The sequence below is a fragment of the Nerophis lumbriciformis genome, linkage group LG32 (genome assembly GCF_033978685.3).
Source record: "Nerophis lumbriciformis linkage group LG32, RoL_Nlum_v2.1, whole genome shotgun sequence".
Classification (NCBI taxonomy): Eukaryota; Metazoa; Chordata; class Actinopteri; order Syngnathiformes; family Syngnathidae; genus Nerophis; species Nerophis lumbriciformis.
Genome location: NC_084579.2, coordinates 19,565,682 through 19,581,605, shown reverse-complemented (window position 1 = coordinate 19,581,605; position 15,924 = coordinate 19,565,682). Strand labels below are relative to the sequence as shown.

General features: G+C 38.7%; 1 protein-coding gene across 13 annotated transcripts in view; it reads right to left on the bottom strand.

Moving 5' to 3' along the window:
- nedd4l (NEDD4 like E3 ubiquitin protein ligase) overlaps positions 1-15,924 on the bottom strand; it is a 100,261-nt gene that overhangs the window by 65,311 nt on the left and 19,026 nt on the right. For all 13 annotated transcript variants that reach the window (XM_061927161.2, XM_061927163.2, XM_061927162.2 and 10 more), the window contains exon 3: positions 4,083-4,164. In XM_061927161.2, coding sequence (XP_061783145.1) covers positions 4,083-4,164 — 82 coding nt within the window. The remainder of the gene's footprint in view (positions 1-4,082; positions 4,165-15,924) is intronic.

The following is a 15,924-nucleotide window of genomic DNA, read 5'->3' as shown; positions in this document are numbered from 1 at the left end:
CACTTTTGCGCAGCCAGTGCTATATGAACATCGGCCATATTGAATGCTGGCCCCCAGCCGAAAACCAGAAGTGCCTCTCTGTCACGTGGTTGCAACCCAGCAAGAATGTACAACAAACACCATATTTTTACACCAAGAGTAGAACATTAAATTAAAAAAATGTGTATGTCTGCACAACAATGAAAACCTATAGTATACAAATTATGGAAGGCAAAAATATACTAATATGACACAGTTTGAAGGAGAACTGGAGAACCTTTTTTTGGAATTTTGCCTATCATTCACAATCCCTTTGTGAGACAAGAACATATATGTATTTATTTTTTCATGCATTCTAATTTGTAATATATGGCAAGTATTAGGAGGCCAACAATGAAGGTAATGGGAGTCATCTATTGCGGCCATATAGCCTTCTAAAGAAACATCCAAAACCCGCCAACAACACTCCATCTTGTGAACTGAATATTAACAAAGTATTAGCAACATTGTTATTATAATATATATACCTACTCAGTGGCCTAGTGGTTAGAGTGTCCGCCCTGAGATCGGTAGGTTGTGGGTTCAAACCCCGGCCGAGTCATACCAAAGACTATAAAAATGGGACCCATTACCTCCCTGCTTGGCACTCAGTATCAAGGGTTGGAATTGGGGGTTAAATCACCAAAAATGATTCCCGGGCGCGGCCTCCGCTGCTGCCCACTGCTCCCCTCACCTCCCAGGGGGTGATCAAGGGTGATGGGTCAAATGCAGAGAATAATTTCGCCACACCTAGTGTGTGTGTGACAATCATTGGTACTTTAACTTTTAACTTTATAAGCGTTAACGCTGATTAACTACTTTTAGCGGCGCATTGATAACAAGAGGTAACTAGCTTATGCAGCTAGTGACATACTGAGCTGCTGCATTTCCTCTAATTTGTTCATTTCTTGTGTTATCATTTGTATTAGCTTCTGTGTGTTCTCTCCTGAACAAAACACAGTTGTATCATCTGCAAATAATACTAACTTTAATTCCTTTGAAACATTACAAATGTCGCTTGCATAAAGATTTAACAATTTTGGTCCTAGTATTGATCCCTGCGGTACACCACAAGATATTTTCAGTTCTGTAGACATGTGTACGCCAAGCTTTACATATTGCTTCCTGTTGGTTAGGTAGCTTCTTACTCAGTTTAAGAACTGCCCTCTGATTTCATACTGTTTTAATTTGTTTATTAAGATCTTATAATTGATTGTGTCAAATGCTTTTGTTAAATCCATAAACACTGCAGCAGCACATTTTTTGATATCTATTGCATTGGTGATCTCTTCCGTTATTTTGATTATTCCCATTGATGTTGAAATGTCGACTTTTGCTATTTTAATTTTATCTAGGAATTTGCCTGTTTGAAATGATAGGTTGCTGATATAAGTTAAAGCTTCTGAAATCTCTTCAAAAACATTTTTATCGTTTCCATATCAATCTGTACAATCAGTTGAGGTTTTGATTTATATTCTTTCACAATATTGATTATTTCCTCTTTTGTCACACCTTCGAGGAACATCGAGTTGGGCTTTCTGTCTATAGCGTCATTCAAGTCCTCAACTGACTCGGGATCTGGAATCTTTTCCTTCAAATTTGGTCCAATGTTCACAAAGTACTTATTGAAGCTTTCAACTACCTACTTTGTTCATATTGTAATTTTTTTCATTTTCGTCTGAGAAGTATTTAGTATAATCCTTCTTAGCACTGTATTTAATAAAACTATTTAGGGTACCTCATGTTGCTCTCATAATGTTTTTGTTTGGGTCCAATAATTGACAGTAATATTGTTTCCTACGTGTTCTTATTATGCCAGTTAGCTTGTTTTCTGCCTCTGTAGATCTTTGTGTTATTAATGTTCTATATACCGGTAATGTATTCTTCTTGTTGCAAGCATTTGATAAAGGTTTTTGGAGGTTTTTTTGAGCACCCACTTAGCGCTTTATAGTCTGGAATAGAGCAAATCTAATTACCTCCATTGTTAGCCAACTTTTGCTGGCGTTTATTTACAAGTTAGAATTCATTAAAAAAAAGTGTGTTCTTGTCTCACGTAAGTGAATGGTAGACAAAATCCAAAAAAAGGCAGTTGCCCTTTAAAGCAGCACTAAGTAACTTTTAACCATCAAAAAATACTTTCAGAACTTTTGGGATGATACAGTATATCATCTTACAACTAGTTGAATAACACCTCTGTCATGGCCTGAGGGGGTTGGTATCGCTTTTACTGGAACTTAGCGTTATTGAGGAGGGTGGCAGGAACCCTGCCACACAAAAAACTACAAATGTGCTGACTTGCCATACGTCACTCCCCCTTTCTCCATTCATTAAAAAGACGGAAGTCGATGCAAACGCCTGCGTGTCGCCAGAAAACAAAAAGAGGAAGAAGAATGCCTTAGCCCTGTTCCTGCTAAACGAGTAAGTGATTTTCGATGGCCAAATCAAAATAATACAACTAATGTTGGCTATTGGAAATTTGCATGGTAGCAATAAATAGCCAACAACGTGATAGTTTCACTACTGCCGCTTTCAAAAAAAATCTCCGGCCGTTCTTTCTTTGCTTACTTCATTCGCCCCAATACATTTATGGTAGTAGCGTCATGTTTGTAGCGCAATCCAAGATCATTTCTTGATAGTGTCTGCTATTTAACATCAGCATAGCCATTAGAGACGTAAAATTTGTGTCAATATTACAGCGGAAATCGTGTCAGAATGACGCTACTTCCTCGAGTCCTCATGGGAAATGTGGTCTTCTTCTGGCAAAACTTCTTCTGGGGGGAGCATTCATTTAGTACCGGTACTACTTAATACGTTATAGCCAAGTCTAAATTCTGCATTACTCATACAACATATAACATATAATATTTCTATCAAGTGTTCAACTCCTTATTGTCTATTTATTTATGTAATTATCAGGATTACTATTTATTGTATGTAATTTTTTCCCTATTCTTATTTTAAGATGTATTACTGTTTTTCATTTATTATTTAAAAAAATTAATTGTTACGCATTTTTTATCTCCCAATTAGAAAATGGTTACCGTATTTTTCGGACTATAAATTGCAGTTTTTTTCATAGTTTGGCCAGGCTCCAGTGCGACTTATATATGTTTTTTTCCTTCTTTATTATGCATTTTCGGCAGGTGCGACTTATATTCCGGTGCGACTTATACTCCGAAAAATACGGTATATTAAACACAAGAAGTGAACCAACTATTTATAAACGCTGTGATATGAAAAAATTGGTTGGATTATAAGATCTGTTTATTTGGTCCTTTAAAAATGACCGCTAAATAAACTTAGCAAGATTGTTACTTCTGCTATGCATCACCGAATGAACCCATATAGCCCAGAGGGCTATAACATATACACAATCAATTTTTTTTTGCCACAAGCAAAAACTTTTATCTTCACACCAAATTTGAAAAGGTGTCCCACTTAAAAGACACAAAGTGCAGAGAGGAGCCCGTTCAGTGATTCTTCTTTTTCTGCTCTACATAGCAGTGCATTGTCAGCTATTTATATCCTATAAGGCAAGCATGGCCACTGGCAGCATATGTCTGCTTGCACAGGGGGGAGCCTGACAGCCTCCCTGCTTTGAAAACATTGAGGATGAAAGCAGCTTGCTGAGCAAGCAATCAAAACGTCATTGAAAATGTCCCATGTTAGACTTTCAGGCCAAATCCTTCCACAATGTACGTAATAAATATTAAGTTATGTTGAAAGGCATGGGGAAATACATTCCAAAGGAAGTTTGCACTGGAGAAAGTAATGGCTCCCCCTGCTGTGTCTACATTTGCACCTGAAAAATAGCCCACTTGGGTAAAAAAAATCTTTAAAAAAGCCCGGTCCCAAAAAACTTTCCTTAAGCACTGAGGTTGGAACTGGGAGACAAATGTAAGTAGCTGGACGGTAATTGTGTGCTGCAGGTGTAGGAGGACATTATTAGACTAGGCATGGCTAATCTGATAAGGGGTAAAGCAAATTAGAGCTCATGCAGAGCTCCAGCAGAGACGAGGAAGCGGCAGAATTCTGCAGATGCTGTTTCGTCATCCACAACTTACCTTTTTTATGGTTTTTGTCTGGACTAGGGCAAGTTCTCTGGTTTCATCCGCGACATAGAGGGAAAGTTTGACGTACGGATCACTGCAGGAGGGGAGAAAGAAAAAGAAAAAAGTCAGACATCACACAAAAAACTTCTTTGAGTGTAACTAATAAAAATTTATGAAATCCGCACTGCAAATATTCAAACAGTTTCCCCATGGCCACTGCAATAAAGCGCATATGACAGCAATGGCATATGGGTACCATGTTCTGTATGGCTGCAAACAGCAGAGGTTTTGTTCTATGTTATTAATGCAGTCATGTTGACTATTCAGTTTCAAGGTTGATGATGTGCATTTATTTAAAAAGACAGAATGAAGGTTTTGGCAAACAGAAAAATTGTTTTATATTTAAACTATTTCCTCTAATATACACATTCTCGACCGTGCATCTGTCTCAATGTCGCGGGTGTTGGGGGGCCTGAAGCCTATCCATCTGCACTCCGGTAGAGGGCAGGGTACACCCTGGGCAGGTCGCCACCTCATATACAATCACCCAAAAAATATATTTGAAGCTTAACATCAGTTTGTGAGGTATTTACATTATTTGAACTTAAATTGTTTATTAATTTTTCTGAAAAGCAGGATAATCCAAACATATAGTGAACATAAATATAAACGCAACACTTTAGTTTTTGCTCCTATTTTTCATGAGTTGAACGCAAAGATTCAAAACTTTTACTATATACACAAAATACATATTCCTCTTAAATATTGCTCACAAATCTTTCTAAATGTGTGTTAGTGAGCACTTCTTTCTGACAAGTTAATCCATCCCACTTCACAGGTGAGGCATATCAAGATGCTGATTAAACAGCATGATTATTGAACAGATGTGCCTTAGACTGCCCACAATAAAAGGCCACTCTGAAATGTGCAGTTTTATCACATAGCACAATGCCAAAGATGTTGCAAGTTTTGAGGGAGTGTGCAGTTGGCATGCTGACTGCAGGAATGTCCACCAGAGCTGTTGCCCGTGAATTAAATGTTAATTTCTCTGCCATAAACCGTCTCCAAAGGCGTTTCAGAAAATTTGGCAGTACATCCAACCGGCCTCACAACCACAGACCACATGTAACCACATCAGCCCAGGACCTCCACATCCAGCAGGTGCACCTCCATGATCGTCTGAGACTAGCCACCTGGACAGCAGCTGAAACAATTGGTTTGCATAACCAAATCATTTTTGCACAACCTGTGAGAAACCGTTTTAGGGAAGCTCATTTGCATGCTTGTCTTCCTAATCGAAGTCTCGACCTGACTGCAGTTCGTCGTCGTAACCGACTTGAGTGGGCAAATGCTCACATTTGATGGCGTCTGGCACAATGGAGAGGTGTTTTTTTCACGGTTAAATCACGATTTTCACTGTTCAGGGCAAATGGCAGACAACGTGTGTGGCGTCATGTGGGAGAACGTTTGCTGATGTCAATGTTGTGAATCAAGTGGCCCATGGTGGTGATGGGGTTATGGTATGGGCAGGCGTATGTTATGGACAACAACACAAGTGCATTTTATTAATGGCATTCTGAATGCACAGAGATACCGTGACGAGATCCCGAGGCCCATTGTTGTGCCATTCACCTCTGCTGCAGCATAACAATGCACGGCCCCATGTTGCAAGGATCTGCACACCCAGTACATCCCAGTTTACGCAACAGACAAGTCACCCATTGAGCATGTTTGGGATGCTGTGGAACGGCGTATACAACAGTGTGTTCCAGTTCTTGACAATATTCAGCAACTTCGCACAGCCATTGAAGAGGAGTGGACCAACATTCCACAGGCCACAATCAACAACCTGATCAACTCTATGCGAAGGAGATGTGGCAAATGGTGGTAATACCAGATACTGACTGATCTTCTGAGCCCCCCAAACCTCCAATAAAGCAAAACCGCACATTCCAGAGTGGCTTTTTATCGTGGGCAGCCTAAGGGACACCTGTGCAATAATCCTGCTGTTTAATCAGCGCCTTGATATGCCACACCTGTGAGTTGGGATGGATTATCTTGGCAAAAAAGAAGTGCTCACTAACACAGATATAGACAGATATGTGTGAACAATATTTGAGAGGAATAGGTCTTTTGTGTATAAAGAATTTTAGATCTTTGAGTTCAACTCATGAAAAATGGGAACAAAAAACTAAAGTGTTGTGTTTTGTTTTATCCATTTTCTACCGCTTGTCCCTCTCAGGGTTGCGTGGGATGCTGGAGCCTACCCCAGCTGCACTCCCGCGGAAGGCGGAGTACACCCTGGGCAAGTAGCCACCTCATCGCAGGGCCAACCCAGACAGACAACATTCACACTCACATTCACAAACTAGTATAAATTAAAACAAGTCCACTGTAGAGGACACTGCTTCTCATAAAGTAAAAGTTAAAAGACACTAAAGTGAACGTTATTGTTTTACACTGCGTGTTTACATTGTCACTTTAAAGACATCAACTGTAAGTTGTATTTTTTTTTATATTTGCTTGAAACAGTGGACGTTCGGGCACAATTATTAGCACTTAAAAATACATATTTGTAGTAATAAATATGATTAAAACATTTGAGCATTATGCTTGTGTTAAATTACAGTAACTGTGTTTATCCTAAACATTCCTGCAGTCAGGAATCTGGAAGGCAGCTTAACGTCTTGACTGCAGAGACAGGAGGCAGACGGAGACAAAAAAACAATATTATTTATTATGAACAAAAGGCGCGCTCACACAGAGAGGAGAAAAGAACAGAAACCTCACAAAATGAGTGGAGGGAATTAAAAAAAAAAAGAAGGTGAGTGCACCAGTAAATGCACAAAACACGGAACTTATCGGGAACAACACGTGTTCATGAAACAATGCGAAACAATGATTACAGACAGCGTTGGACTGAAATAGGAGACTGATTAGCAACCGGGTACAGGAGTCCCCCGGTTGCCAATCAGGCAGCGGGTGTGGAAGTCTGTGCATGGCACAAGGAAGTAAATACTACAAAATAAGGGCACAGGACAGAACTAAAATACCACACACTGAGAAAAATCAAACATAGGTCCAAAACAATTACAAGGACGTAACACCTGCCACTTCATTTTACACACTAAGACATGTATTATTTTGGGACATATACTAAAATAATATTGTACCGTGGCTTAAATACCGTGATGATTTTGTACCGTGAGATTTTGATACCGTTACATCCCTGGTATTTAGTATTTAAAACAAACAGTGAAGTTGACACAGTAATTATAACTACTGCTTTAGCACCAGCCCTTTGAGAAGAGTTGCCTTTTTTTTCCACTGCAGCGCTCACGTGGCTATGACCCCATCCTCCCTTCCTCCCTTCCTCTTCCTTGTGCAGTGTTGGTCGCTTGAACACGGTATACCGCTTCTGCTTAGCTTTCAAAACATTTTCTTTGCCGGGATATCCAATTTTTGTCCTTTCTTTCCTGGCATCTTAACTGTTACGTTTTATTGTTTTCACTACTACAAGAAGTGCCTCGCTCTGCAGCACTCTGGGTGTGGGCTCATTAAAAAGTGCGGCGAGTTTCATGTTACATGATTCAATCAAATAACAACGTGACAGAGCTGGATGGACATGAAGATAACAGAAAATATATATTTGCCAAGAATCCAAACTTTGTGTAAATATCTTGACAAATAGGAGACTTATTATATAAGAAGAGGCAGCATTCTCATACTTTTAGTGACAATAAAGAAGAAATGAAGTTAGCCAGACTGAAAAATCTACACTATTCACTACGCGAAGGAGCCCAGAATTGTTTTTATTTAAATGTTCGCAATATTTCAGAGTTCCTCACGAGGAAACCTTAGAATGTATTAAATCCATAAACTGCTATAAAAGTTTTATAAAATTTAGTATATGGCGAGTTATTGTGATGTAGAAAATGTTTATATTTTTACCAATTTTCCCAGGAGATTTCCCATATTTTGAAATGCAAATGTTGATGCTCTTGTTAGACACATGTAATAAAGGTGCTTGTAAAATCACCTGACATTTTTGGTACTAAATTAACTACAACATTATGTCCTCAAAAAGGTGAAAAAAAACGTAGTCTTGCCCAGCTTTTTACTGATGTACCGGTAGGGCTGGGCGAAATGGCCTTTTTTTAATATCGCAATATTTTTAGGCCGTGTCACGATACACGATATCTCGATATTTTGCCTTAGCCTTGAATGAACACTTGATGCATATAATCACACCAGTATGATGATTCTATGTGTCTACATTAAAACATTCTTGTTCATACTGCATTAATATATGCTCATTTTAAACTTTCATGCAGAGAGGGAAATCACAACTAAGTCAATTGACCAAAACTGTATTTATTAAACAGTTATTAAGCAGTGGCACAAACATTCATGTCATTTCAAAACAGAAAGTGCAAGATTGTCAGAGACATTTTAAAACAAGCTATGAGTGCACTTTTGTGCATGATGTCACTAAGATGACATATCAAAACAACACTAATTTAAAGTGCACATTTTGGACAGAACGCCACTACAATAGTTTAAAACAAATAAAGTGCACTTTTGTGCATGATGTCACACAAGATATTTCAATAATTGTCAAATAAAAATGAGCTGCATAATAGGAAATCAAATAGTGTATTTCCTTCGCTATGTGGTAGGTTATTGCGGACGTTATCTCCTTCTGTTGTTGACTATTTTTTTCATACGGTGTTGATGTGGAAATGGTTGCCTCGGCATTTTGTTGGTGTGGCACTGAACGGAGATGTTGACATGCAGAGTTTCAAACACTCTTCATTCTCTAGCGGGTGATTTTTCAAATGATGCTACATATTAGCAGTAATGCTACTTTTTGTAGCAACGCTTTTGCCCCACACTTGACAAATTACGGTTGTCTGTTCGACATATTCCCGCTTGAAGCCAAACCACCTCCAGACGATGGACCCCGTGCTGTTTTTCTTGGGAATTCATTCTTCTTCCTTCATTTGTTACCAGATTCGCACCTTCTTTCTCTCGTATTACCACTCGCACCACAACCAACGTTACCCATGCCGCTACCTGTGTGCTCCGCGAGGGCGTATACGTATGGGACGAATGTAAGAAGGTGCGCTTGTTTAACTCTCTGTGAGAAGGAGAGATAACAAAGAGTGAGAAACGCCTGTAGTGTAATGCCCGCAGCTAAAAGCAACTGCATGAGAACGTATACTCGAATATCACGATATAGTAATTTTCTATATCGCACAGAGACAAACCCGCGATATATCGAGTATATCGATATATCGTCCAGCCCTACGTACCAGTATACTATCCATCCATCCATTTTCTACCGCTTGACAACTAATAATCGGTATTGGGCCTGAAAAAAACGTATTGGTCAATCTCTAGTTTCTAAACATTTTTCACCCACGTCCACATACAGAAAATTTGAAGAATGCTGAGGCAACTTTCATATTTTTAACAATGTTTTCCCATTAAAGACACTAAAAATAATTCACAGTCGGCTGTTAAATATAAGATCTGTCATGCTTTCCTTGGCCAAAAAACACGCTGCAGTCCACTATGGTCACACTGGTATAACAAATCTGAATTTCACCAGATTTACAACAGACATTTAAATGAATAATTTGGCAGTAAAAATAAACAATACAATCCATACACGTGTGATCAGATACACCTGTCAATCTTGTCAGTTAAACAAAAGGTCAATGATTACTTGCTGTAGTGTGCAGCATACTTCCATTAACCATGGCAACCACAGTATTGCATTTTCTGTTTTAACATCATCCAAAACAAGCGTTCCGCTCTCATCCATGGAACTTCACAAGCGGGAGGAACATTTCCTTTGTGCTAGGTAAGTACTCGGAGCCTGCTTATTTACAGCACTGTAACCAGACCCAACACACAACACCCCAGATAAGAACTGCTTGCGTTTTAAAAAAGGTCCGTAATGTCTTATTGACAAGGCGCTGGGCTAAAAATGGAAAGTGCGCACCATTCCCAGATAAGTAGCAATGTTGAAAAATCAAACAATGGCATGAGCAATTTTTTTGTTTATTTTTTAAAGACACCTGATTGGTTTAAAAGAGGACGCTGCAAGGAAGATCTCGATAGAGGCACGGCTTTGCTATTCACATGGACGCTACATTGCTTGAATTGTTAACAAAAGTGAAATCAATTGTTAAGTGTCGCATTTATGTTTGCTTATCCATCGGTACATTGTGTTAGCAGGCTGCTTCCTGGTTTAGGACTATACCATTCTTGATTTTGATACATTAACATTGCATCGTGACTCTTAAATCAAAAGGTGACAACACATAAAATTGTGTTTTGTATCAGCCTTTGTTAGTTAATGGGTAATACCACAAGACACAGGACTCTACCATTTGCATTTTGGGGCAGGGGAAATGGTTTCATCGTTGCTCAAAATGTATATAACAAATGACTACTAACTTCTAAATATTTTAACTGCATCTAACAAATTAAAAAACAAACAAATGTACAAAGTGCAATTATGCTACTTCCTGGTCAGCAGCAAAGGACTTTAAAGGGTGTCCGAAGGGAAGCTCAGCAGCAATTTGTAGCCCACAGCTCTTTTTTCTTAACGTATAATCCTTTCTACAAATCAAATTCATTCATTATTAATGATATATATTACACTAATTTGTCACCTATACCACACACACACACACACACTGAACCTTCCATACATCAACAAAACAACACTCAACACTTTATGGAGGCTACACCCAAAGTTCCCATAGTGTACGGTCGGTGTTACTACATGATCGGTAATAAAAGACACGATCGGTCCACGCATGCACGAAGTCTACGTCACTTTCATCAACTTGTTTTACGGCAATGAAGCTCGTGCACGCTGACACTGTTACCATGGTTTTCTTTTTTGTAATCTTTTTTTTTTAACAATAATGTTATATAAAAGATTACATAAAAAAATAAACAAATGTTACTTAATGATACAGTTATTTTAAAACCATACAGATCCGTACAGAAACCTGAGCGATGTGCTCAGTAGCCTTAAACGACAAAGAAATCAATCTTTTTTATACTACTTTATTTACATCAAATCACGACACTGATCATTTAAATGTGTACATTTTGTTAGGCTGCAGATAAAGCGTTAGGTACAATAAGTGCCTTTAAAGGGGAACATTATCACCAGACCTATGTAAGCGTCAATATATACCTTGATGTTGCAGAAAAAAAGACCATATATTTTTTAAACCGATTTCCGAACTCTAAATGGGTGAATTTTGGCGAATTAAACGCCTTTCTATTATTCGCTCTCGGAGCGACATCGGGAAGCAATCCGCCATTTTCTCAAACACATTACAAACACCGAGTCAAATCAGCTCTGTTATTTTCCGTTTTTTCGACTGTTTTCCGTACCTTGGAGACATCATGCCTCGTCGGTGTGTTGTCGGAGGGTGTAACAACACGAACAGGGACGGATTCAAGTTGCACCAGTGGCCCAAAGATGCGAAAGTGGTAAGAAATTGGACGTTTGTTCCGCACATTTTACTGACGAAAGCTATGCTACGACAGAGATGGCAAGAATGTGTGGATATCCTGCGACACTCAAAGCAGATGCATTTCCAACGATAAAGTCAAAGAAATCTGCCGCCAGACCCCCATTGAATCTGCCGGAGTGTGTGAGCAATTCAGGGACAAAGGACCTCGGTAGCACGGCAAGCAATGGCGGCAGTTTGTTCCCGCAGATGAGTGAGCTAAACCCCCTGGATGTCTTGGCTCACACCGTCCCTTATGCCACCGAAGATGATCAAGAGAAGAATATCGACCCTAGCTTCCCTGGCCTGCTGACATCAACTCCAAAACTGGACAGATCAGCTTTCAGGAAAAGAGCGCGGATGAGGGTATGTCTACAAAATATATTAATTGATGAAAATTGGGCTGCCTGCACTCTCAAAGTGCATGTTGTTGCCAAATGTATTTCATATGCTGTAAACCTAGTTCATAGTTGTTAGTTTCCTTTAATGCTAAACAAACACATACCAATCGTTGGTTAGAAGGCGATCGCCGAATTCGTCCTCGCTTTCTCCCGCGTCGCTGGCTGTCATGTCGTTTTCGTCGGTTTCGCTTGCATACGGTTCAAACCGATATGGCTCAATAGCTTCAGTTCCTTCTTCAATTTCGTTTTCGCTACCTGCCTCCACACTACAACCATACGTTTCAATACATGGGTAATCTGTTGAATCGCTTAAGCCGCTGAAATCCGAGTCTGAATCAGAGCTAATGTCGCTATAGCTTGCTGTTCTATGCGTCATGTTTGTTTGTGTTGGCATCACTGTGTGACGTCACAGGAAAATGGACGGGTGTATATAACGATGGTTAAAATCAGGCACTTTGAAGCTTTTTTTAGGGATATTGCATGATGGGTAAAATTTTGAAAAAAACTTCGAAAAATAAAATAAGCCACTGGGAACTGATTTTTAATGGTTTTAACCCTTCTGAAATTGTGATAATGGTCCCCTTTAAAAAAAAATAAAAAAATACACGATGGGAGTCAGTGGCGTCCCCGTGCATCATTTCTTTGAAATTACAGAAGAGTGAAAGTGGTTGAAAATGTGGCGGTAATACTCCCTGATTTTATTATTATTATTTTTTAAATCTACCCCTTGTTTATTTTTAGATTTTTGTTCACTTTTACTCCTCTGTAATCTATTTCTTATTCAAAACATTCAAATATCACAGAACGTGATGTTGTAGAAGCTCTGTCGTAAAAAATGGTAGATCCAAGAATTGACGTAGTCTTTGCGCATGCGTGGACCAATCATGTCTTCTGGTATCGATCGTGTAGTGACAGTCGCAACATCAGGAATTCCTGGAAGGTTTGACAAACATTCTATGTGGGGAACAAAAACAGCTACTGAACTCCATCTGCAACTCCCTTGGATGATACAATATCTTAAAGGGATCATATTCTATATAGGACATTTAAAATACGTAATGGTGGTTCTTTGGTCAACATTTTCCATGGATTATGTTTTACAAATCGTCTTCAAGCTGCTTTCTGACTATCTCTTGGATTGTTAGGATCAAGGTTTGATCGCCAAAGATGCAAAATGTGACATTCCTTCCCGTACAAATGCTTCTGTACATGATGTGTTGTACAAGTTAATCATATTCGTATGGACGCATGACAATGTATATTAACGAGAAAAAAATTGTGGATGACTGACAAGAGGATTTTTTCCGCTCATTTAATTCAGCTGTTGAATAAACGTACAATGCACAGAGTGAACCCTCTTGCACCCTGTTTGAAAGCAAGGGATGAGGAAAAACACTCAAAAACATGGCAATTTATCGATTTATTATCGTTCGATTAGTTGATTTATTGATACGGCTTAATAACACACATTTCTTTTAAAACAAGCCGAAAAGCTTTATTTTACCTGTCCATACACTAACACCGAGTTTTTGTGTGATGGCAAATTATGCGATAACTGCAGACAAACTGCAGACCTGCGGGAAACACTGAATATTTTTGGTTAATTCTTGAAACAATAAAACGGTGATCAAGACCAAAACAATTGGCCCTATGAAAGATAACCAACGTTTCTAGAATGAAGCTTCCACTTTGCATTTGAATGCATCAGATGAAACAAGAAACACAACGACAACTGAGGAGAATGAGGGTATCCTGTATTTACTCTTCTGCATGTGGCTGGTTGAAACTGATTGTATCTGAGAGGAGATTGAGGCTGGTGGGAAAATGGAGCGTTGCAGCAAAGTGGAGATTGTTCTCTATGGACGCTACATGAAGTCAGCAACATGTGGAAAAAACATGGAAGCTATTTTATGTTGAAAAGTAACTACTTCATTCAATGCAAACAATTCCCTCACGATGTTGCAATAGTAATGCACCCAGCATGATAACGTTTTAGTGTTAATATTCTTGAGACCCTTTAAAAGAGGGAAAGCTCAACTTTATTGCTAATTATGCCAGCCTGCTGTGTGTAATTGTGTGCTACTGTGATGTTCTCTGACTAAACAGAAACAATTGGCCTGCTGTATCTTCGATTCACTGACACAATCACTTAAAGAAAAAAAAAATTCCAGAGGACAGAATGGGGTCTGGATTGACAAAGCCACATGTTGTTTGACAGCAAGTGAATTCCCCTAATGTAAACACATAAAAACCCCATTTTCAACACAAAAAGTGATTTATAATGTTTCTCCATGCCTTCCTAAATAAGTAGACATTTAAGACACACAGTGGCGCAAAAACATTCACTACTTATTGGATATCAGGTTAAGCATTGACTGGTGCTTGCGGGGTGTAAGGTAATAATTAATCACAGTGCCTTCGCACTACGGGAATAAAAGCAAAATGTAAAACAGTTGAAAGCCGGACAGTCGTAGGTTTACGATGCAAAACAAGAAGTCGTGAAATGTCATAAAAGTCAGGTTGGAATGAAAACAGAATGGGACAAAAGTGTTGAGATGACTTCTGGGAAGCAATAAATCACATGAAGAGGTTGACATTTAAGAATGTTTAATCACAGTGAATAAATAGTCCACCTAGGATTAACACTTTAAGTGTGTGTTGTTTTTTTCCATTTATTCTTATATGATTCCACAATAGAAGAATCTGATATAATAGTATATAATAATATAATGGCAATATAATATAATATAATGGCAACTATAGAAACAAAAAAAGAACCTAGAATTAGCGTAGCCTAGCGTATGGACAATGATAAAGGAAAAAGAACGAAATATACTAAGCTAAGTTAGCTCTGGTGCTAACGTTGCAACGTCATGCTGAATAAGCCTATTGGTTAAAGAAAATTAAATAATCAAACTGCCTGCTCTCACGTCTGCAGCTGACTGACACATAGTTGGCAGAGCTTTATTTTAGGATGTGTGCCAAGCCTCTTTTTCTTAATGTCCTCCATGAAGTGGGGGGTTCTATAGATGGGATGGGCTCATTTAGCAAGGTGTCGCTAAGAAGGTTTTCCTTCATCACATCTTGAAAAGCCTAACTTCAAAAGTGCCTTTTCGCTCGAACGTGGAGCAAATAAGGATTATATATTTTCTCACTATCGATGCTTTCAAACAGGCTCTTGCAACTCATATTACTCTTAGAACAGGGCTCTCCAAAGTGTGGCTGGAGGGCCATTTGCGGTCCACAGCTTGTTTTTAATGACATTTCTTGTAAGATATAGGTGCTATAAAGCCCTTGAAAAGGTTTTATTTAGTTGGCAGAAATATAATACCATATTTTCCGGACTATAAGCCGCTACCTTTTTCCAACACCTTCAACCATGCGGCTTATAAAACAGTGCGGCGAATTCATGTATTTTTCTTTCCTAACGGCCACGATGTTTTGTATTCAACAAATAGTTTTCATATTACACTGACAGAGACATTGAAAAATTGTGGTATTGTTTGTGCTAAGGTGCCATCTTTTGGACGAGTTCACTTTTAACCTGCAGGTGCTGCAGGTTAAAAAAGTATTTACTCTTTTGTGCCTTAAACTGGAGGTATAACCGCCCATAGCGTTTATGCTCTAAAGGATTCTTTACTCATCACTCCAAGCAACGTTTGTTAGTTTTACAATTTAACTAAAACAATTCATACTTACTAAACCGTCCCATGTGTGATGTCTGTAGGAGTGTTTTCATGCATATTTGTAAGTGCTGTCGAAATGTTATCAAGCTATCGTCATTAGCTAACATGTTTACAAGTGTCTGTGTTATTAATATAAACTTACAATGGTATTTTTTATGTATTGTTTCAGTTTTGTAAATTCACCAAAACGTCACTATGGAGTTATCAAGTCTGTTTAGTTGTT